We start from the raw sequence: 22,598 nt of genomic DNA, 5'->3' as shown, positions 1-22,598 counted from the left end.
TTGGAATGGAGAGAAGAAGATGTAGAGCATTTGTCTTTGTACTCAAAAGGGTTGAATGTCCATTTGCAGTTTGTGGTCATCAGTTAAATGAAAATAAACTCTTCCCACTATGGTGCTCCAAGTAATGCCTCCATACTTTTGCTACGGAACTCATCAAATGGTGCTCTAATTATTTATACACACATCCATCTCAGACTCATTTCACAATAACACGTAAGATTGCAGAGCCCCTACACAGGCCAAGCATTTTACATACAATATTCCACTCAGTCATCCCAGTAACCCCATAGGGTCACTATTTTGATGTCCGCTTTTCAAATGAGGAAGTAGGTCTAAAGGAACAGGTGATTTGCTCAAAGCCATCATCTGGTATAATCAAAAACTCTCCATAACATGGAAAACTCTCCTAACCTTCTGCATACTACATTCTCCAGTGACATTCAAGGAAACCTTAAGAACTGAGTGTGAAACACAACACCAGACTGGTTTGCTCGCAGAAGTACATCTTCTTACCTAACTAAATGGCCAAAAGGAAAGAAACAGAACCAGCTGGCGATAATGTCAAATACTTAAGTGTTCTAAAAGCAATCTAGAGTCCTACTGGGCCCAAGAAGTTCGTAAAATGTCTCTGCCTTGCTTTACCTGGCTCCAAACTTAGATAAATCCATGCAGGACTTAATTCCTGAATCCTGCATGATAATTTCAGAGTCCTCACCTAATTAGGATATGACCAAAAACGCCGCAGATCAGTAGACGGTTATATCAAGAATACCTTTTTTTTTTTGGCCATGCCACGTGGCTTTCGGGATCTTAATTCCCCGACCAGGGCTCGAACCCAGGCCCTCAGCAGTGAAAGCGTGGAGTCTGAACCACTGGAGAGCCTGGGAATTCCCTAACGTTTTAAAGATATACTTCTGCTCGTGTATTATTATTAAGTTAAGGACCACAGTGCAGTGATTAGCATGCTCACTGAATGATTTATGGGCAGGAGGTAAAGCTGATCCTTCCCAGAAATCCTGTTTTTGCTAATTCTGTCACTGCAGTTGGAGGGTATTTCGTGAACAGAGCTGTAGATAATAGCTTTTTGCAGTTAATTTTTTTTCTAGTCATCTTCACTACCAATTTTGGCATCATCATATACCCCGTAAGAAATGTAGTTCATTTATATAAATAAATTAAAAGCCCAGCAATGTGATGGACAGGTTTTGGCTCTACTGCTTTTAGTGACGGTGTCTTATAACTCTGAACATGCATCAGGTTTTTAAAAGTCAGATTATGGAATATGAAGAAGAATGTATATATACACACATACATATAATTGAATCACTTTGCTGTACAGGAGAAATTAACACAACATTGTAAATCAACTATACTTCAATTAAAAAAAGTTTTTTCAAAGAACTAAAAGTCAGATTATGGATTTCTAGACTTAAAAAGGCATTAGGGGACTTCCCTGGTGGCACAGTGGTTAAGAATCCGCCTGCCAACGCAGGGGACACGGGTTCAATCCCTGGTCTGGGAAGATCCCACATGCCGAGGAGCAACTAAGCCCATGTGCCACAACTACTGAGCCTGCACTCTAGAGCCCACAAGCCACAACTACTGAGTCCGTGAGCCACAACTACTGAAACCCACACACCTAGAGCCCGTGCTCCTCAACAAGAGACGTCACCACAATGAGAAGGCTGCATGCAGCAACAAAGACTCAACGCAGGCCAAAGAAAGTAGGGAAAAAAAAGGCATTAGGTCAGAAAACCCAGATAGAACATTCCAACTAAAATAGTAATGAAGACCATACAAATACAGAAGCACCCAATAATTCTATAAATATAAGACCAACAGACACATACGTAAGGCCAGAATCTTGTAATAATCTTAGGTCTACTATTGCCAGCTAGTATTATTACATTAATCATGCATTTTTATGTTCTGTATTTCTAGTCCTTGGACATCTGGGGCCTAGTTGACCCTGGAGAGACTGCTCCTCCCAGGGCTAGCCAGTTCCTAGATTCCTAGACTTTTCTGGGAGTGCACTTTTCATATGCAAACCAATCAATCCAGAATGCATAACCCCACCTGCCACCTTTCTGAAGCTCTTAAACTCAGGGCCACGTCACCTTTCCTAATCAGGTATCAGACAACTAGAGAGAGCCCCTATGTCCCAGGGCCCACTAAAATTATCCAAACTTAGCCGATCCTGTTTACCTTGCCTCGCCTTCCTTCCCAGAAATCAGAATAATGGCTCTTACCCCTGTCCTCCCCTCACTCCCACTGCCTCCTGACCTGCTCTGGTGCTTTCCCAGGTATCTCTGCATGAATGCTCTGTCTCCTGCTTCAAAGAATCTGTGAGAATAAAGACTCCTTCCTTCATGGCAGTCATTTCCAAGTCCGTATGTCTTCCCATACATTATTGAAACAAATCCCAGGTGCATTTTAGAGCAATTGTCGATGCTGGCCTGGGAGAGGTCATGTCTCTTTTAACCCACAGAGGTGAGAAACTTCTGGAAAGAGACTGTGCGGGAAAGGCCAGACAGGTAAGAGGGGTGCCACCTTACCAAGGGGGGGAGGGTTGGGGGGAGGGATAGATGGACAGTTTGGGAGTGACATGTACACACTGCTATATTTAAGATAGATAACCGACGAGGTCCTACTGTATAGCACAGGGATCTGCTCAATATACTATAATAACCTGCATGAGAAAAGAATTTGGAAAACAATAGATACATGTATATGTATAACTGAATCACTTTGCTGTACACCTGAAACTAACACAATCCACTTTATTCCAATATAAAATAAATATATTTTTTTAAAAAGAGAAATGCCACCTCAACCAACGCTGGCCTGGCAGCCAATACCAGGCTGCCTGGGGCAAGGTGTTCACAAATCTAAGTCAAAATGAGAAGAATAAGGACAATACATATAATTTTTCATAAAGCTTAATTTATGCATATGTTTAAATTCGAGAGTTATTTTTCTCTTTATTAGTTTTAGTGCAAAAATGTTCTTCATTTTGTAAGATGAAACTACAGAGTTATGCTGGGCTTTTTTTTTTTTTTTTGGTGTTCTTCATTTTGTAAGATGATACTACAGAGTTATGCTGGGCTTTTTTTTTTTTTTTTGGTTTTTATATTGGCAACATAAAAATTTGGCAGCCATTAAGTTGTTCCCCAAAATTGTTTTTGAAATTTAACAGAAGAGTGAAAGCCAAAGTCTGCAACTTCGGCACCAGAAAATGGGAATTGGACAAGAAGTTAGTGTTTGAATCAATCTTCAAACTCTAAGCCTAATAAAGATTCAACTGGTACACACAGTCGGGGAATGAGGCCAAAGACTGTTCACATACACTCATCTGCTAAAAACATGAATTCTGAAGGGACCTCACCTGAATTGAAGATAGATACCAAGGAAAAAATATCAAGCTTATGAAAAATTATTGCAGAACAAGGAATAAGAGATACGACCTCCTGGGGGGAGGGAGGGGGAGTTGAAGAAACTCTTTTTGGCACCTTCAGTGGAGGACAGGAAGATATCTCTCAAATATAAACAGACAGAAAACACTACAGAATAGACTCTATCACACCGAGCCCTGATGTTAACAGTATGTTAAGAAACAGAAAATACTTGCCAAGAGATGGCCTGGCACTCACAGCAAGGCCTGAGCGATCTCTTGTCAAATGTAAATTTCACAGAGCATCAGTATCAGAGAAGGCCACTCGGTGACCACGATGCATCAAAATAAAGACGAGGTCCCTCCAGAAAATCACACCTGATAAAATATGAACGTTGTCCAAGTCACAAAATACCAAACAAAATCCCCCATCCGAATTAATACATTTAAATCTGCTTATTTAATTAATACATTAAATCTGCAGTGCCCACTGCTTATTTACCAACCAGAGCTTCAGTCTAATCTGCCCTTAGAGATAAGAGTTATTGAGATACCTAATCACAGAAGTGTCACCCCCTTATGACAGCACCCAGTCCAGAGGGTATGCTCGCTTCCTTGGGCCCTCACCAAAACACCACACCAAAGCCCAAATCTCTCTCCAATGCCCTCCTACAGATGCCCCATGGTTCCCTATGGTGTGTGGTCTCTCTCATTGCAGCAAGTAATAAACCCAACTCATTCAATTCTCATTAAAGTCAGAAATCAAACAGGGAACCCTAAAAATAACCACCATTATTCAACATAGTTCTAGGAGTCCAAGCAAGGTAATCAGACCAGGAAGAGAAATAATAAACAAAGGCATTAGAAAAAAGGTATAAAATTAATATTAGATAATTAAACTGTCCCAAAAGAATGAATTGAAAACTATTAGAACGTGAACTGAGTTCAATAAAGCAATCTGTTATAAATTAATTTAAAACTCAAGAGTCATCCAGAATGTAAACTACTAAACATCTCGGAATAAATGTAACAAAAAATTTCAGAGGAATAAAGCAAAGTTTCAGGAGAAAATGTCAAGACATGATATAAACTGGGGTAGAAAGACTTACCATCTTAAAAATAAGTATTTCTTATAATTCAATATATAAATTGAATATAATTGTGGTAAAAATCATATCAGGTTTCTGCCACTGAAAATATCTTTCATGGAAAATGCAGTTGGGGGCTTCCCTCGTGGCGCAGTGGTTGAGAGTCCGCCTGCCGATGCAGGGGACGCGGGTTCGTGCCCCAGTCCAGGAGGATCCCACATGTCGCGGAGCGGCTGGGCCCGTGAGCCGTGGCTGCTGGGCCTGCGCGCCCGGAGCCTGTGCTCCACGGCGGGAGAGGCCACAGCAGTGAGAGGCCCGTGTACCGCAAAAAAAAAAAAAAAAAAAAAAAAAAAGAAAATGCAGTTGAATGGTGGAAAAATATGAAGAAAATTAAGATATGAAAAAGTTACAGTACAGCAGAGGGAAAAAAGCCAATATTTTATAATAATCAGAAATGGAGTATAATCTATAAAAAATTTTTAATCACTGTGTTGTACGCCTGAAACTAATATAATATTGTAAATCAACTACACCTCAGTTTAAAAAAAGTTACGGTAACTAAAGTAGCATTGAATCACTGCGAATCACTACGAAATTAGTAAGGCCAACCAATGAAACAGAGCAGGAAGACAAAAACCATGCAGACGTATATAAGAAGTTGAGTATATAAAAAACAAGCGAAGAAATACTAATTATTCAATCAATGCCATTAGGAAAACTGGCTATTTGGAGAATTAAGTTATACCTTACTTCAAGTCATAGACAAAAAATTAATTGTCAGATTTAAATGTAAATAAACACAAAACCCAAAAAGGTTTTAAAAGAAAATACAATAAATCTTGAACGTTAAAAAAAAAAATGTCAGAAAAGATGAACTGACTGAACTACGTAAAATTTAAATTTGGATGTCAAAAAATAAAGGTCAAAAAAATTAGGTGCAAACTAGGAAAAAACGTGTAACAAGTGGTTTTTAAATGTATCCATTTTAATATATGATTTTTTACATATCAGTGTTTAAAATATGAATACGTTAATAGGAAAGTCTGCAAAACGCAGGATAACACTTGTCACCTATAAACTTGAGAAATATCTATAGGAACTATAATACCCAGTGATGTCAGGGATGCTGAAAAAGAGGATTTCTCACTCACTTTCGGTAGGAGTATAAAGGCTGTATAATACACAAAATGCTATCAGTGGTTATTTCTAGCTAATAAGATTATCAGTGATTTCTTTTGTTTTTAATTGCATATCAGAGTAATCACAATAAACATCGTACTTTGTCATGTTATTCCTAAAAAACAGAACAAAATAAAAAGTGAATTCAATTAGTTTCTCAAAGTTATTATTCCTAAATTCAGCTTGTTAGTCACTGCCCTCCTAATACCATCCCTACCACTCCCAAATCACTGGTCTGGAAAACAAATTTTCTACTCTTCATTAAAAAAATATATAAATATATTTACACATATAAACACATATATGTGCGAGTACACACACACGAAAGCGTTTCCTTTATATGAACAGGATTGTGAGACAGAAAGATCAGACTTAGGCAGTACACAGAGCACTCAAGGATACTGTGCTGTTGCAAGTGCGATTCTAAATGAATTTCAAAGCTCCCACAAAACAACAGAATTTAGTGACATGAATACGATTCTGGGATACAAGGCCCTGGAACTTCTTTGCCAGATTTCATTTGATCCAGCAGTTTTGACAACAGCCAGGGATAATATAACATCAAAAGCATGAGCAACAAAAGAAAAGACAGATAAATTGGACTTAAAATTAAAAGCTTCTGTGTGTGCGTCAAAGGACACTATCAAAAATGAATAGGCACCCACAGAATGAGAGAAAATATTTGCAAACCTTTTATCTGATAAGGGGCTAGTATCTAGAGTATATAAAGTACTCCTAAAACTCAATGACAAAAAGACAAACAACTCAATTTAAAAATGGGCAAAGGATTTGAATAGACATTTCTCCAAGGCTATACAAATGACCAATAAGCACATGAAAAGATGTTCAAGGTCATTATTCATTAGGGAAATGCAAATCAAAACCACAATGGCATACCATTTTATACCCACTAGGATGGCTATAATCAGCAAAAAACAGGCATTGTGCAGGACATGCAGAAACTGAAGCCCTTACATGCTTTTGGTGGGAATGTAAAATGGTGCAGCCATTGTGGAAAACAGTTCGGCAGTTCCTCAAAAAGTTACACATAGAATTACCATATGACTTAACTATCCCACTCCTAGGTATACACCCAAGAGAACCAACAACATATGTTCAAACACAAAAGAATATTCATACCAGTATTATTCATAATTGCCAAAAAGTGGAAACAACCCAAGTATCAATCAACTTGTGAATGGATAAACGAAATGTGGTCTATACAATGGAATACTGTTCGGAATGAAGTGCCGATCCATGCTACAATGTGGATGAACCGTGCAAACACTACACTAAGTGAAAGAAGCCAGACACAAAAGGCCATACTGTATGATTCCATTTATGTGAAGTGTCCAAAACAGGTAAATCCATGGAGACAGAAGGTTGGTTGGTTGCCACAGGCTGGGATGATGGAGGATTGGGAAGTGACAGCTTAAGAGATACAGGATTTCTTTTTGGAGTGATGCAAATGCTCTGGGATTAGTAGTGATGATTGCATAAGACTGTAAATGTACTAAAAGCTATTGAATTGTAGACTTTAAAATGGTGAAAATGAGAATTTTATTACATGAATTTTACCTCTATACAACAAACAAACAAACAAAGAACAACCAGGGATAGCACAGCTTTCTTTCAGAGCCTTTAGTGGAAATGGGAGAAGGAGATTAAGGCCTGGCCCAATGACAGCCCCAGGCAGGTGACTGCAGGTAACACAGCTTGTGAAAACAAAGCCAGGGCTATAAGCTGAGCTTCCTGACTCCTAGCCCAGAATTCTTTCCACAAGGGAGCTGCCTTGGAATCAGGGCCCAGGCAAGCTGTCTGTATGTCTCAAAAGCAAGCCCCAAGCCACCTTCAAGACCAGGTGTTTTCCCTTCAAGGCACTATTTGTTTGCAGCTCTTGGCCTAAGTTACCAGCCTTGGCCATGGGCTGCAACCAACCCAACTCAAGTGTCCCTCAAAACACGTGCCAGTGTTTTTACTGACTCCCTCATTATTTGCTTGTAGTTCATGATTTACATCAAGTGGGAAAATCACATTGTCATCACATTGCTCTAATCTTAGAAAAGCATGTCATTCATACTGTCAGGGTTGGCCTCTGTCCCAGTGATATTTGAAGCCATGTCTTGTGTTGAAAAAAATGATGGACAGAATATCAGCAGTGTAGGGCACATCCATAAAGACAGATCAAAGGTCTCTTTCATAAATGGCTTCAAAGAATACATTGCAAAGCGGAAACAAAAAAAGTAGATTCTCAGAACCTACTCAGAACTATTTTTACAATGGTTAGTTCTTCGGAGATAAAATGAGAAAAGAATAATTAATGCACAAAGCAATTCAGTACCTCACAATGATTAAGATGCTCTTTAGTCACATAGACCTGGGTTCAGATACTGCCTCTGGTTTTTAGTTAGCAAGTTGCTTTGCAAGTTTCTTTTACCTTCAGATATTCCTTTTACAAAATATGGATAACAGTAGTACCTGCCTAATAGAGTTGCCTTAGCATAAATAAGATAAGATACCAAGGGGGAAAGGTGGGGTGGTGGGATGAATTGAGAGATTGGGATTGACGTATATACACTATTGATACTACGTATAAAATGGATAACTAATGAGAACCTACCGTATAGCACAGGTAACTCTACTCAGTGCTCTGTGGTGACCTAAATGGGAGGGAAATCCAAAAAAGTGGGGATATATGTATACGTATAGCTGATTCACTTTGCTGTACAGTAGAAACTAACACAACATTGTAAAGCACCTATACTCCAATACAAATTTTTTAAAAAGAGAGGATATATGTATATGTATAAATGATTCACTTTGCTGTACACCTGAAACTAACACAACATTGTAAATCAACTATACTGCAATAAAATTTTTTTTAAATATAATGCATATAAAGCATTTAACACAGCAGGGCATACCCCATAGAATATATAAAGTTTAATGGGATATGAAATATTTTGCCTACAAAACTAAATTGTACTTTTAAGTTCACTAACTATTTCTGCAGTGGAACTGAGTCATAGAATGGTGTCTTGCAAGAAGAAATAAGGGACTGAGTCAGGAAACCTTGGTTCAAATCCTAGTTCCAGCACTTACTAAATAACAAGACCTTGGAATAGGTCAGGAAATGTCACTACCTCTCAGTGTCCTTAGTTACAGAAAGGGAATAATGCCTATATCAGAAGGTTTGGGGACAAGTTTTAAAATAATATATACTACACATTCTAAAATACAGGATCTAGAACGTAAATGTACATCCTAGGGAGTAATCAAGATGGTGGAGTAGTAGAACGTGAAGCTCAGCTCTTCCCACAAATACATTCTAGGGTTATACAGTGCTACATAAATAACAAGGTTTTACTGGTGTAGGACTGCAGTGGGACTGGGCAGTGAGAGGGACAGTCCTAGTCGTGGGACTGTCACCTGAGTTCCACAGGGTGAAGCAACTGTCATTCTGGACATCGATTTCTCCACCTCTAAAGTGAGGTGATCATTAGGTTTCTTTCAAGGCCAGACATTCAATGGTAGTACACATGTGAATCCATGATGAATTTTGACTCTCCCTTCTTTCTCCAAGAAGTAGAGAGAAGCATTGTCACCAAAGGACCCATAAGAATACTTAGCTTGTCTTTACCAAGGGTGGGAAAATGCCCAGCCCGTGCCTGATTTCCATGGTCCACAAGTTGGTGAACCATGCAATGTTCAAGAGGTCATGTCATGGCCAGATGTTGTCACTGGAGGTCCAATAACAACAATTCTCCTCTCCACCCTCAAGCTACAAGGGAAGGAAAATGGAAGAGGCTGTTCAGCTGGTAGGAGTTTTCTTCCACTCAGGCCTTGGGCCCCAGGCTGGGTGAGTCTATCTCATCCCAACTGTAATTCTTCTCACTTCCTCTCACAATGAGATCATTGCAGATCAATTAATTGAGTTACAAATTTTCCAATCATCAAGAACTTGTTAAAATTTAACTGATTTTAGGAATATTATTCAGCCATGAAAAAGAAAGAAATCTTGTCACAGGCACCACGTGGGTGAACCCTGAGGACATGATGCTAAGTGAAATAAGCCAATCACAAAAAGACAAACTCTATGATTCCACTTACGTGAAGTACCTGGAAGAGTCAAATTCATAGCGACAGAAAGTAGAAGGCTGGTTGACAGGGGCTGGGGGGGATGGGAATAGGGAGTTAATGGTTTAATGGGCACAGAGTTTCAGTTTTGCAAGATTCAGAAGTTCTGGAGATTGGTTGCATGACAGTATGAATATATTTAACATGACTGGACTGTGCTCTCTAAAATGGTTGAGAAGGTAAATTTTATGCTATGTGTATTTCACCACAATTACCTTTTAAAATTTAACTAATTATATGATCATTTGGGAAATCAAGAGTAACCAATAATTATGGATCATCACGATTTCCTTCCCCTCCCCAAGTACCCCTCCTCCTTCGAACCCAGATGGGTCCTCGGTATTTTGGAATCCTGGACACACGAATGTTCATATTTGTTTCTCCCCTTTTGAGATGATGTGGCCTCTAAAATATCAAATTAATGCCCTTGTTAGGCTCCTAGCCAAATCTCTACCACACATCCCGCTAACTAGACATCTATTTTGCTGAACAGGCTAGTCTATTATCAAACAAGTATCTCTGGGGACAACTTGTGTATCAGTTACTCACATAAGAGATGGATGCCTTCAATCATTGGGGTTTCTCTCTAGCTAAGATTAACATGAGGAAGAGATGGTTTTTTTTTTTTTTTGATGTGGACCATTTTTAAAGTCTTTATTAAGTCTGTTACAATATTGCTTCTGTTTTATGTTTTGGTATTTTGGCCACGAGGCATGTGGGATCTTAGCTCCCTGACCAGGGATCGAACCTACACCTCCTGCTTTGGAAAGCGAAGTCTTAACCACTGGACCACCAGAGAAGTCCCAAGAAGAGATTTTTGAATGGGAGAAGGTGTGGTGGGGGTGGGGGGAGGAGAAGAGTGATTTCAGAACTCGTTGCTTTTGGAGAAAGAAAGATCTAGAAAAAGCATCATCATCAGGATGGTGTAGGAGTGGCATTGAACAGTAAGAGGGCAGCAGAATCACTAGGCATCTAGGGCCGGGAATTTAATCAACCTGGGGAGAAGGGATGGGGGCACGGAATGGAAGGGACTATCAGAAAACATTTTACAGACTCGGGGATTTTGTCAAGTTCAGCAGCCCTCTTGTAGAGTTCACTCACTGGCACCTGCCCTAGGGAAGTGGAGGATCACTCCCCAGACACTCTAGTCTATGCAGCTTGTTTGCTGCTGGGAAAAGAGCATGGGAACCCCTTTGGAAGGGATGCTCACGATCCAGTATCCCTGGCTGCACAGCTGGTTCTGGCTAAACTGTGTCCGAGGTGGAATGGAGGGAATTCCTAGGAAGAAGAGGGGAGGCTGAGGGACCCCTGGCCACCAGCAAGGAGAATTAGGCCAACCATGCTGCTCTCTATTCTAAGAGGCTCAGAGTCCTTCATGGGTGGTGATCAACTTAATCTCACTGCAGCCCAAGGTGAACGTCCCCAAGGACACAAAGGAAAAAGAGAGTAATGAGATAGCCTTCCTCATTCACATTCACTACACCGGCTCTTTCCTTTCACCACAATCTACCAACCCAGCCCAAGCCACACCCATTGCTTTCTGGTGCCAACCTGTTCACACCTGCAAATGCAAATGCAGGTGGTCAACCTCCCCTCATCTCCCACAAGCCACGTGGCGTCTGAGCTAAGGAAGCCTCCACCCTCCCTTCCCAAAGCCTTGCTAGGAGAACAGCAGGACCTCTAGAGCGACAGGTGGACAAAGCCACTTCTGACCATACAATAACGACACATGTAAGTACAGATTCAGGGAAGGAGGGAGGCTTGAGTCAGGGAACCCAGGATCCACTCACTCTAGTTCTCCTCCACCTCTCTCTGTTCCAGGACTTCAGATAGGAATGCCCTGGAATGCTGGTAGTTACCCTGCTCGTTAGCTGAAAACTAAGTAATGGTTACTCAATTCAGTCAAAGTGGTGGGTTCAACCATGCTTTTGGAAATAAGCATTACTATATACATAAATATAGATACAGATATAGATATAGATAGATACACAACCCCAAATTCCTTTTCTCTCTTGTATAGACATGAAATCTTCAAACACTGATGCTGGTAAACGTACCAATCCTGGTAAAAGCTCTTAGTCGTGAATGAAAAAAATCCTACAGGAACAGCCGTTATGTGATAAGGCAACATTGAAAATGAAAATCCAGGGAAGGCTGCCGAAAAACCAAGCCAGAATCACTCTGTTACTAGTAACTGGATACCTAAAGCAAATGTGGGTTTGCAGAGGCTACAACTGCCTGGGGTATTGGTTGGGCATTTCCTCTTCAAATCTCCCCCTCCACGTGCCCTAGGTCTACAATTTAGAATTTCTATTAAATTCAGAGAGCGTTCAAACAAGCAGCTCTGATGATCAAACATCCAAGCTTCTAAATGGGCAGGAAAAGAGATGTGTTATTCAACCCAGTGAAACTCTGCCTTTCAAACTTGAGTTTTAATTCACTGCCATCATTATAAAGGCGGTCACTTTCAACCTCTGCCCTCTGATCTGCCATTTTTTAGATGATTTCTTCCTTATCTCAAGGCATTTTTCTGCTTCCTTTAGGACATTAGAATTACCATCACAACTAGTTGAAGATGAGGGTATTACACAACCAGTATGCTATACAATCACTCATTGGGTGTGGCCCTCACCCAGTGTATTTCACATCACTCAGCTTTCAGTATAAGTCACATTATTAGGAACTTTTACTTTGATTGTCTGATCACTTGAAACAAAGTGACTTCTTGGATTAAGTTCTCCCAGTTGACTCACAGTGAAATATGGGTAGCAGGTACCTCCTTCCCATGTGCATAAATCAGAGGACAGAGCTGAGGGAGGAGGAATCAATTAAGTAATCAATTAAGTAGCTGTCATTTGAAAGTGACAGCAAATGGTTTGTCTCTCCTAGAACTGATCCTATAAAAGTCAAAAGCTGCAAAACACTGTGCCACATCCCGAAACAGTAACGTGTTCAAACCACTGTCACCAACCCTTAGTTGTTCTCTGATGAGTTCACTGTAAGCCTACACCCTAAATGCACTTATTGTCACTCGGTGGATAGGTACAGACCACGCCCAACTACTCTGGAAGACCCTTAAGAAGAAATCACATTGAACTTTTAATAGCTAACCTTCACCTCACCCAGAAAAGCGAGGCACACAATAGGTATTCAATAAATAATCAATCATTGATTTCTTGTCTTCACCAACGGGCATGGGAGATAAACAGCAAACAAGTGCTGAAACCTTTCACACTGTAATTTATCACTTAGAAATTAAGGCTGAGGGGAAAAAAATTGCACAAGTATGAAGGTCACCCTGATAAAGAAAAAAACACGTGGTATAAGAAGGCTTAAAATGCACACTGTACATATTTGCCAGAGATAAACATTTTCTGAAATTAGGTTTACCAAATTGGTCTCCTTTGTTTCCTCATTAACATAGTATAGGGGGGTCTAATCCATCTGTGACAGTCTATTCAAAATGTGAGGGGTTTTCCCTTTTCTTTTCTTTTCACCCTTTGAATATAATCCACGCAGTCCCCATCCCCAAAGCCCCTCCCAAATAGTGGCCGGGGGGAACGCTCTGGGAAACCCTTGCTGAGATACTTAGCGGAACTTTGTTCTCCACATGGGCTATTTAGGAGCGTCGCGGTTTCCTCGCGCGATGCCACTGTCTCTCGGGTTCTTCTCGCGGTGCGAACAGGAGTCAGGGTGCTGAGATAGATTCTCCCTTGCGGTCCGGGGAGGCGCTGACCATGGTCCTTGCCTATGAGCTTGGGCCGCGAGCGCGGAGGGCGCCGGAGGAGAAGCGCTGGGAAAGCTCGAGGGGCGCGGCGGGGAACAGCCGTCGAGGCCCCCGCCCCTCCCGACCCCCGGGGAGCCCGCCGGCCTGTACGCGAACCCTCCACTGCACGCTCGGAGCTGCATCGAAAAAGGGTGGGGCAGCCAGCCGCAGCTGCAATTGGAAGCCGCCCGGGAGGATTTAAGAAGAATGGAACCGCGGCCCATCCCCTCCCCCTCCAACCATGAGACACCACCGCCCCCCACCCCCAGCCGGAGATAGGCCCATCCTTTACCCCCACCCCCTCCTTCCCAGGCCCAGGGAGGCGCGGGCAGCCTTTGTGGGCACACAGCCGCCCACCAGCGAGCCCGAGCCCCTCGGCACCCTGCACGCAGGGCCGGGTAGGGTGGGGTGCGTATGCACATGCAGGGAAGCAATACTCGAGGCGGGGCAGGACGGTGGGCACGCTGGGATCCTCGGTTCTCCACCGAACTGGAAGGGGGCGAGGGAGGGGCGATCCCCACGCCCCATCCTCTGTCTCAAACACCGCCTCCCACCCGTACCAACCTGGTCATTGATGTTCTGCAGGGCTTCCTTGCCCGAGGCCCGCCGGATCTCCACCTTCCGGCCCGATTCAACAGATGGCTCCCCGCCGGCGCGCCGGCCCTGCCGGGAGTAGGGCGGCTGCGGGTCCGGGCCCAAGTGGGCGACGTCCCGCTGCTGAGCCACCACCTGCCCCGAGCCCCGGCCCACCGACAGCGAGTCGAAGTCGATGGTCTTGTTCTCCGAGGACCCTTCCACCGGGCAGAACATGCCACAGAATTTCTGCCGAGGCTTGGGGCTGCCTGAGCCCAGGTTTTTAAAAAAGGCAGGGACCTCTTCGTCCTCTGCCGCCTTCCCGGATTGCTTCCTCTCGGCCATGGCGTGGGGAGGCTTGGGGAGGGTCCTCTCCGTCCGTCAGTCCGTCTGCCGGTCCCTAAGTCGGCCTGTCTCTATGCACCAAGCCCCCGGCTGCTGCCGCGGCTGCCGCTCTCTGCCTCCCGCAAGGTGTACAGAAAGGAAGGAGGGCTGGCGAGCGAGCGACCCACCCCTCCCGGTCCCTCCTCCTGACCCCGCTTTCTCCCCTCCCTGCCCACGCCCCCCGCCGCCGCCGCGCGAGCTCTGGCGAGCAGCAAAGTTGGGTCTGGGAGGGTGGCCGCTGCGGCAGCGAGACCGGCGAGGCTGCCAGCTCCCGGCAGCTGCGGGAGGAGGGAGGCGCGGGCGGGGCGGGGGCGGGGCGGGGCTCCGGGGAGGGGAGCGCAGAGGCGGGGAGGCAGGGGAGACAGGGGAGGGCCGCGCAGCCGAGAGCCCCGCGCTCCGGAAGTGAAGCTGCCAGACCACCGGCTAATGGATGCGAGGCTGAGGGCCCGCTGACCGCTGTCGGCGCCAGGGTGAGTATGGGGCAGGGCACGCGGGGGCGAAGATCGTGGGGCGCAGTGCCTGGCCCCCGCGCCCCGCTCCCAGACCTGCCTGGCCCAGGCGCCTCTCCCCCACCGCATTGCGGAGGTGGGCCAGCGGTGAGGGTTCACCGTGGGGAGCGCTCCCTCCCTCTTACCCCGGCTGTGAGATGATGGATGGGGAAAGGGGCACACACTGGCAGGCGCCAGGACACCGGCTTGGGGGACAGAGGAAGGGGCGGCGCTGAAGGTGGGGGAGGCATGGCGCAGGCCACGCGGCAACGTGGGGACCATACGAGGCGCGGACACCAAAGCTTCAGTCTAACCGCGGGCCTTGGTGGGCTACTGGGAGCAGAGATTGAAACAAGGTCCTCACTTAACTGCACCCACGGTGGTAGGGGGGCGCGCAGCATGGCGGGGAGAGACACAGGGGCGTAGCAAATACGGAGGGGGTGGGTATGGAGAGAGAGACCTAGGTCTGCGGTCCGTGCGAGTGTAGCAAAGCGTGAAGTCTGCAAATTCCAGCCCAGCACGGCGCCTTAGGTGTACAGTGAGGTAGGACGCAGGCCCGCTATATTGCCCGAGGGCGCTGGTTACCGTAATTGTGCCAGTACGCCAAGCAGGGCCCAGCAGAATGTCTTCCTTTGGTATCTTCCGCCCCGCTCTCCCGCCAAAGAAGGGGGGACGATACACACTGAAGCCCACTCCCCAAATCTCCAGCCCTTCTCGGCGCCCGGGGCGCCCCACCTCGTTCCACCGCTCCTGTAGAGGACTGCGCCAGAGCCACGGGGTTTCCTAGGTTGCCAGAAGCCGAGCGCCTGGGGCGTTAGTGCGCGTGCGTCCAGGGCAGGGAAAGGAGATGGGGTGATGACTGCCTTGAATTGTGCGAGGCCGAGAAGGGGAAAGATGTATGGGGACTTGGTGTGTCTGCGCGAGTAGATCGGCCGCAGCCACCGGGTTGGTGGCATCAGAAGGCATCTTGATGTATGACAGTAACACGGCCTCTGAGGGTCCTCCTTTGCTTACTCCTATCCCCGTGTATTTTCCATGTCTCAGTCCCTGGCCAGGGTGGATTACAGCCCCGCCCCTCTCTCCACAGTGGCAAAACCCCGCAGAAATGATGCACATCCCTTGGCTGGCTCGAATAGGAGCTCTGGGCATGCTCAGTAGCCAGGGCGGGTTTGGGCTGGGAAACTGTTGACCGCAGGAGCGTCGCGCCGGCAGAGCAACCAAATATTCTGTACCATTGTCCTCCCTTGCCCCTGGCAGGATTAAATGCGGACACCTTGCCCTCCTCCACAATTGTGAGGGATAGTTCGGCGAATGGAGTTCAATTTGGAGGACAACCAATCCCAGCTTGAAGATAAGCCCACCATGATAGGTGGGCAGGAGCCTACGGATACGAAGGAGAGGAGGAAGGAGAGAGGAATGTCCGCATGCAGGGGGATGAGGGAACCAAAGGCAGGCACTGGGACTTAGCACCAGATGTGCTTTGCATTTGAATAAAGGGCTTCCACACGAATTAACATCATTTCCTACTCCCAGCATCCCTCTGACATGAGTGCTTCCTTATAACCACTTTCTAGGGTTCCAGGGTAGGAAAGAGATTTAGATGCTTTGTCCAAGGTAACTATCTAGTTAAATGATCCAACAGTTCCAGCGGGGTCTTCCACCTGAATGTCTGGTTCCTTTTCCAACTTATCCTATCTTTATGTGAGAAAAGACAAGATTTTCTCATTTTTTCCCCCATATCCAAATATTTCCAATCCTGGCCTTATTGTGTATCAGGGACGTTTCGCTTGCCGTCTTTTTATTTGAAGGTTGCATTGCAGGTAGAGATTGCCTTTGGAGGAAGAAGCCACCCAAAGTTAGCCTAACTTCAGCGTGACAGTTATGTAGACCTTGGAGATGTTTCTTCCTGGGTATCTGATGCCTTATGACTTCTCATGTTTCCCCTAAATTTCATAATGGGGAGGAAGGTCACCCCCATAAATTAGAAGAGGACCGTGAGGCATGGAGGGAGGTGTCACTGGACTCAGATCCCTGGAGCTGCTGGGCGAGGACGCTATCTAGCATTTTGCCCTCCCCGCCCTCTGGCATGCACCCTCCTTTCAACCTTCCAGAAGGACTCGGGAAATGTGCCTGCAGCAGCTGCCGCTGTAGCTGCAGATTGGCGTCTGTGGCATATGGACCCCATGTGGACTGATGGAGATTTTTAGGGGAAGAATGGTCATAGCCCTTTAACACACACTCCACGACAGCAACAGGAGATAGACGCTCTTCCCTTTTTACATTACCCAGTCTCCACCGGCTGGACACAGACTTGCCTCCTCTTTTTTTCTTTGTCCTCAAATGACCCATTCAAGTTCAGATGCTATGAAGAAAGCATCATGTTACTAACTTAACATTTATAGCAAAAGAAACCCCTAGTTATGCATTTGCAAAGCATAGCCAGGCATAACCAAAGAGAATTAATTCATAACTCCAAGTTTATTTGGCTCTGAGATTCTTTTAAATTGTTAAACCTGTATTAAATTTTTGTATCTATGTTATTATATTAAAGTCTATTATATAAGTGATATTTCTAAACCTATATTAAATTGATTTTAAAAGTTTGAGTGTTTCCTAATCGGATTTTTTTTTTTTGTGTGGTACACGGGCCTCTCACTGCTGTGGCCTCTCCCGTTGCGGAGCACAGGCTCCGGACGCGCAGGCTCAGCGGCCATGGCTCACGGGCCCAGCCGCTCCGCGGCACGTGGGATCTTCCCGGACCGGGGCACGAACCCGTGTCCCCTGCATCGGCAGGCGGACTCTCAACCACTGAGCCACCAGGGAAGCCCCTAATCGGATTTTTTAGTCAAAGAAATGAAGCAACTCAATATTGTTTAGTAGATTTAATTAAACTGTAAAGGATTGTCATATTTTTGAATAAGTGCATCAACAGTCTTCACATTGGATATTATCGAGTCATAAAAGTACACTATTATTATATTTATACAGGGCGGCTTGGCTTGGCTGGAGAGACACCCAGACGCGCCATTGTACAGAGTTGGGTGACACCTTCCTGTGCTAGAAGCAGAATACATAAGCTCCGTGGCTGTCATGGAACGTTTTGGAATGCATAAACAGGTATCTAGTCATTTCTCCTGATTTCATTCTTCACGCGGGACAGATCTTGGTCCTGTCCACAACTGGAGCTCCATTAGTTGGCATGCCTGATGAGCATATGGTGGGGAAGCCTGATTGCAGGAGGGTCCCCAAGAGAACGAAAAAGTCACTGTAAGCAAAGAAGACTCAAATACAATGTGAGGCAGAATCCCTGGTCTACCCCCCACTTCCATCCCTAACCAGGTACTGATGTTTCCCGGGAAGGAGAGGGCTGTGTGGTAAAACTGAGCCTTGTTTCCTAGGAGCCCAAGCCACTCTGCTGGGAGACTTCCCTCCAGGAGTTCTGGGTGCAAGAGTGAAGGCGACTCCCCACTGGCTAGAGAGAGGTGAGGCAGCAGAGACCCAGAGGGCAGTGAAAACAGCTCTTGCACACGCTTCCGATGGGGCAGCCCCACCACGTGACTGCGTGAGAGAAGCAGCAGCCACTGGGCTGCAGAGCCACAGGCCGTGGTCCTGTCACAACTGAGATACTAACCACCCACCTTGGGTCAGGTCAGGAGACCTCACGGAAAGTGCCGAGCTCTTGCCACTGAGCAGTAAGGGTCATTGGTACAGAAAACTAGGACCTAGGACCCGTTCACTGGTGGGTTATAAGTTTAGAAGTTCATCCAGGATATTCTCAATTCTAAGGCAACGCCCATCTACCCCACAAACGAATCTGTAGCCATAGAGTTCAAGCGAGTCAGTATCTGGGGCAATGGCGCTGGCCCTGTTGGAGGACTGGTGTAGGATCATGAGTGTGGATGATCAGAAATCACTGATGGTCATGGGGATACCCGTGGGCTGCAATGAAGCCGAGATTCAGGAGGTCCTCCAGGAGACTTTAAAGTCTCTGGGCAGGTATAGAGTGCTTGGCAAAATATTCAGGAGGCAGGAGAATGCCAATGCTGTGTTGGTAGAGCTTCTGGAGGACACCGACGTCTCCGTGATCCCCAGCGAGGTTCAGGGAAAGGGGGGCATCTGGAAAGTGATCTTTAAGACCCCTAACCAGGACACTGAATTTCTTGAAAGACTGAACCTCTTTCTAGAGAAAGAGGGGCAGACGGTCTCGGGAATGTTCCGAGCTCTTGGGCATGAGGGAGTGTCTCCAGTGGCCATGCGCTGTGTCTCACCGGAGTTATTGGCCCATCTGCTGGGACAGGCAATAGCACACACCCCTCAGCCTTTGCTCCCCATGGGGTACCGGAAACTGAGAGTGTTCTCGGGGAGCGCTGTGCCCGCGCCAGAGGAAGAGCCCTTTGAAATCTGGTTGGAACAGGCCACCGAGATAGTCAAAGAGTGGCCGGTAGCAGAGGCAGAAAAGAAAAGATGGTTGGTGGAAAGCCTTCGCGGCCCTGCCCTGGACCTCATGCACATAATCCAGGCAGACAATCCGTCCATAAGTGTGGAAGAGTGTTTGGAAGCATTTAAGCAAGTGTTTGGAAGCCTGGAGAGTCGTAGGACCTCCCAGGTGAAATACCTGAAGACCTATCAGGAGGAAGGAGAGAAAGTCTCAGCGTACGTGTTACGGTTAGAAACCCTGCTGCGGAGAGCTGTGGAGAAGCGGGCCATCCCGAGGAACAGCGCGGACCAGGTCCGCTTGGAGCAGGTCATGGCCGGGGCGAGCCTCAGTGAGATCCTCTGGTGTAGGCTTAGGGAGCTGAGAGACCAGGGGCCTCCTCCCAGCTTCCTGGACTTAATGAAGGTAATCCGCGAAGAAGAGGAGGAAGAAGCCGCTTTTGAAAATGAGAATACTGAAACGCCGGAAGATGGAGATGGCTATGGCCACTGGGATAACGGGGCCGGAGACTAAAACCCAACTCACAGGGGGACCCACAGCTGGCATGGGGAGAGACAGCCATTCTACCAGGCTAAGACCTTTTCAGTTTTTTTTTCTCTAATTTATGCAGTTGAAATCAAGGCATTCAAGCCCGGTCTTGATTCTTCTTTCTAAGAAAAAAAATATCTGAGAGTTTTTTGGACCCTACATAGATTATTAATAAACAAAAAATTAAATTCCAAATACGAGATAGTACGCCTAAAGGAATCTGAACCAGGTTTCCTTTAAATACCCACCAATAGACCAAAAGAAAGAAATGATGTGAGAAAAAAAAAATCTTTTGTCATCTATGTAAAAATCCAAGCTGTTTGAATCATCAAGTGTTTTCCTTTCTCACATCAGCAAGAGTACCGAGTACACATCTCTGAGTACCAAGCCACGTGAGGCAGTGTTCAAAGAGCTAACGGTCATAAACCTACCAGCATGGCCCTGCTCTCAGGGAGGACATAGCCTCCGAGCATGAAAAGCTAAATAACCTTACGTGTAAACGAGTTCACGACGCCAATAGAAGCCAAGAGAGGTGTCGTTGCCAAATAAGCACGACATCTCTATCTTAGGTTTCTCTCTTTTCTTACTTGGGAAGCACTTCCCGCTTCTCTGCTGGGTGTCAGATAGATGGTTCCAGGCAGTGTGTTGGGCCCTGAGAACACAGAGGTCCACAGTTGAGGGACATCCTCAAGAAAGGGTAGACATCACAGGATGGCCTGACGGCGCATGGGGCTGTGCAGGCCATGTTTGGATTCAGGCCAGCCTGGATAGAGAGGAGGAGTTTTAGTGGCAACAAAGGGCAAAGAGGAGAGGAAGAGAGCTCACAGTTACTGAGGACCTGCTCTGTTCCGGGCACTTTACACATATGTCATTTTATGTGTACAGCACCCCCAGTGTGGTATAATTATGCTCATTTTAAAAGAGAAGGGAAAAAAACTCAGATGGGTTACATGGTCTGCTCAACATCAAAATGCTATCAGGTGGCAGAGCCCAGACGGAAGTCCAGACCTCTCTGACACTGGCTAATCCTCTCTCCACTGTGATCGCGGTTTTCAAATTGTGCTTTGTAGTTCCGCAGGGATTTTTCAGCAGTTCTATCTTGAAAATGTATGTTAAACTCTTTAAATCTCTAATAAATAACAGACACAAGCGTGTTGATATCCGAATTTTAACACACTGACATTTACCAACAGGCTCGCTTTTGTTTTCAGATTGACTCATTTTGTACAGACCTTGGAAGAAAGGTTCCCTTGGCGATATGTGAGCACACATCCAAGCTTACTTTAATTCTTCATAGATTAAGGAAGCCATAGCATGTCAGAGGTGTTTGAATCAGGCCCGCGCATGTCCTGTGACGTCAAGTGCGCTTCAAGCATAAATGAGCATCATTCAGTTAAATGCTAGGCAAGGCTCCAACACAACTGATGTATAGCATCATGACAGCTTTGTATGTACAATAAACAAGTGGCTTAACTTCTTGAAATATCAGTTTCCTCATCAGAAAAATGGGAGGACAATAGAATAGGGTTGTTGCTAAGATCAAATGACATAATGCCTTTTAAGCACTTAGTGTGATGTCTGGAACGTAGAAAGCCCTCAGTACATCGAGACTCTTTTTATTATTTTCACAATGCTTACTGTCTGGCCAATGCATGCTCTCTTCCTTTTCTAACAGTCCTGCAGTAACAAGTAAATATGTAATCTGCCTGTGAGGTTGTGACAACATTGCATTAGACACCGTTTTGGCTCTCGTGGTAAGTTTGAGCCCTTGTTGTCTGTTATCTTTGTGATAAAATTTCCAGCCATTGTTGACTATTGTTAGTGATTATAAGAAATAACTTCTTTCCGATCGTGAATAATTTTAACTGAAGAATACCCTGAGATTGTAAGAAAAACATTTTCTTTAAAGAGGTTCCATTTGTGGTCATTGATCTAAGTTATATTCTTCAGTACTGTTCAACCAAAGTGACACAACTGTCATCCTGTACACCCTGATTTCATGTGTTTTTTGTAGTCACGAAAATGGCCTTGTTGTTCTCATGTAGTCAGAGTATGCAAAGTAAAGTGTTATAAATGTGAAGTTATAAAATAAATACATGCTGGTAATAAAATTCTGAGTTTTTTCTGCTTCATGTGTTGTGGTTCTGTATAAACTATGCTTGAAGAAGGGATTTCATCACTAAAAAAAAAAAAAAAAATTGAGAGGTAAGATTAAAAAATCAAGCTAAAACCAAAAGGTCTTGAACTCTTCTAGAAAAGAAAACCTGAGAGCAAAATGCTGGAATGGGAATACTTGGGCTTTGTCTTCAAGGATGAGAGAGAGCTCAGTCCACCCGTCATTGATTTCCCCTTTAAAATACAAGAAACGACAGATGGAGGCCAGTTCCCTTGGAGACCTCGAACTCGTTTGCTTAGGCAAGTAACCGTACAGATACATTCACCAGCCTCTATTCTGCTAAGGGTGAAATGACCTAAAGGTGAAATACTGCATTTCTTGGATGAAATAATTTTTCACTATATGGATGTATAGAGGGGATAAAATTTATCTTGCCTCTGGCCCTCGAAATTTCTCTTCCTCTTCTCTACAGCGCAGTGAGGGAGCATTCCTCAGAGGCCGTACACAGTGCCG

The 22,598-nt window shown here is 45.2% G+C and overlaps 2 protein-coding genes across 2 annotated transcripts in view; one reads left to right on the top strand and one right to left on the bottom strand.

The window, feature by feature from the left end:
• DPYSL2 (dihydropyrimidinase like 2) overlaps nucleotides 1-14,565 on the bottom strand; it is a 116,506-nt gene extending 101,941 nt beyond the window's left edge. The window contains exon 1 of the mRNA XM_032634124.1: nucleotides 14,126-14,565. Within this exon, the coding sequence (XP_032490015.1) occupies nucleotides 14,126-14,479 (354 nt within the window). The 5' untranslated portion in view covers nucleotides 14,480-14,565. The remainder of the gene's footprint in view (nucleotides 1-14,125) is intronic.
• A 296-nt stretch (nucleotides 14,566-14,861) lies between these two features.
• Nucleotides 14,862-22,258, top strand: PNMA2 (PNMA family member 2). The gene is made up of 3 exons (XM_032633862.1): nucleotides 14,862-14,988; nucleotides 17,995-18,123; nucleotides 18,405-22,258. Exon 3 carries the CDS (start codon nucleotides 18,860-18,862, stop codon nucleotides 19,952-19,954), a length of 1,095 nt encoding a protein of 364 aa, XP_032489753.1. The 5' UTR covers nucleotides 14,862-14,988; nucleotides 17,995-18,123; nucleotides 18,405-18,859; the 3' UTR covers nucleotides 19,955-22,258.
• The last annotated feature ends 340 nt before the right edge of the window (nucleotides 22,259-22,598 follow it).

The sequence above is a fragment of the Phocoena sinus genome, chromosome 6, assembly GCF_008692025.1.
Source record: "Phocoena sinus isolate mPhoSin1 chromosome 6, mPhoSin1.pri, whole genome shotgun sequence".
In the NCBI taxonomy this organism is placed as follows: domain Eukaryota; kingdom Metazoa; phylum Chordata; class Mammalia; order Artiodactyla; family Phocoenidae; genus Phocoena; species Phocoena sinus.
Note: the sequence above shows the minus strand (reverse complement) of the source record. Positions and strands in the feature narration are given on the sequence as shown.

Excerpts from the sequence above, each read along its gene's own strand:
- PNMA2 (XM_032633862.1), top strand. The coding sequence starts at position 18,860 with ATGGCGCTGGCCCTGTTGGAGGACTGGTGTAGGATCATGAGTGTGGAT.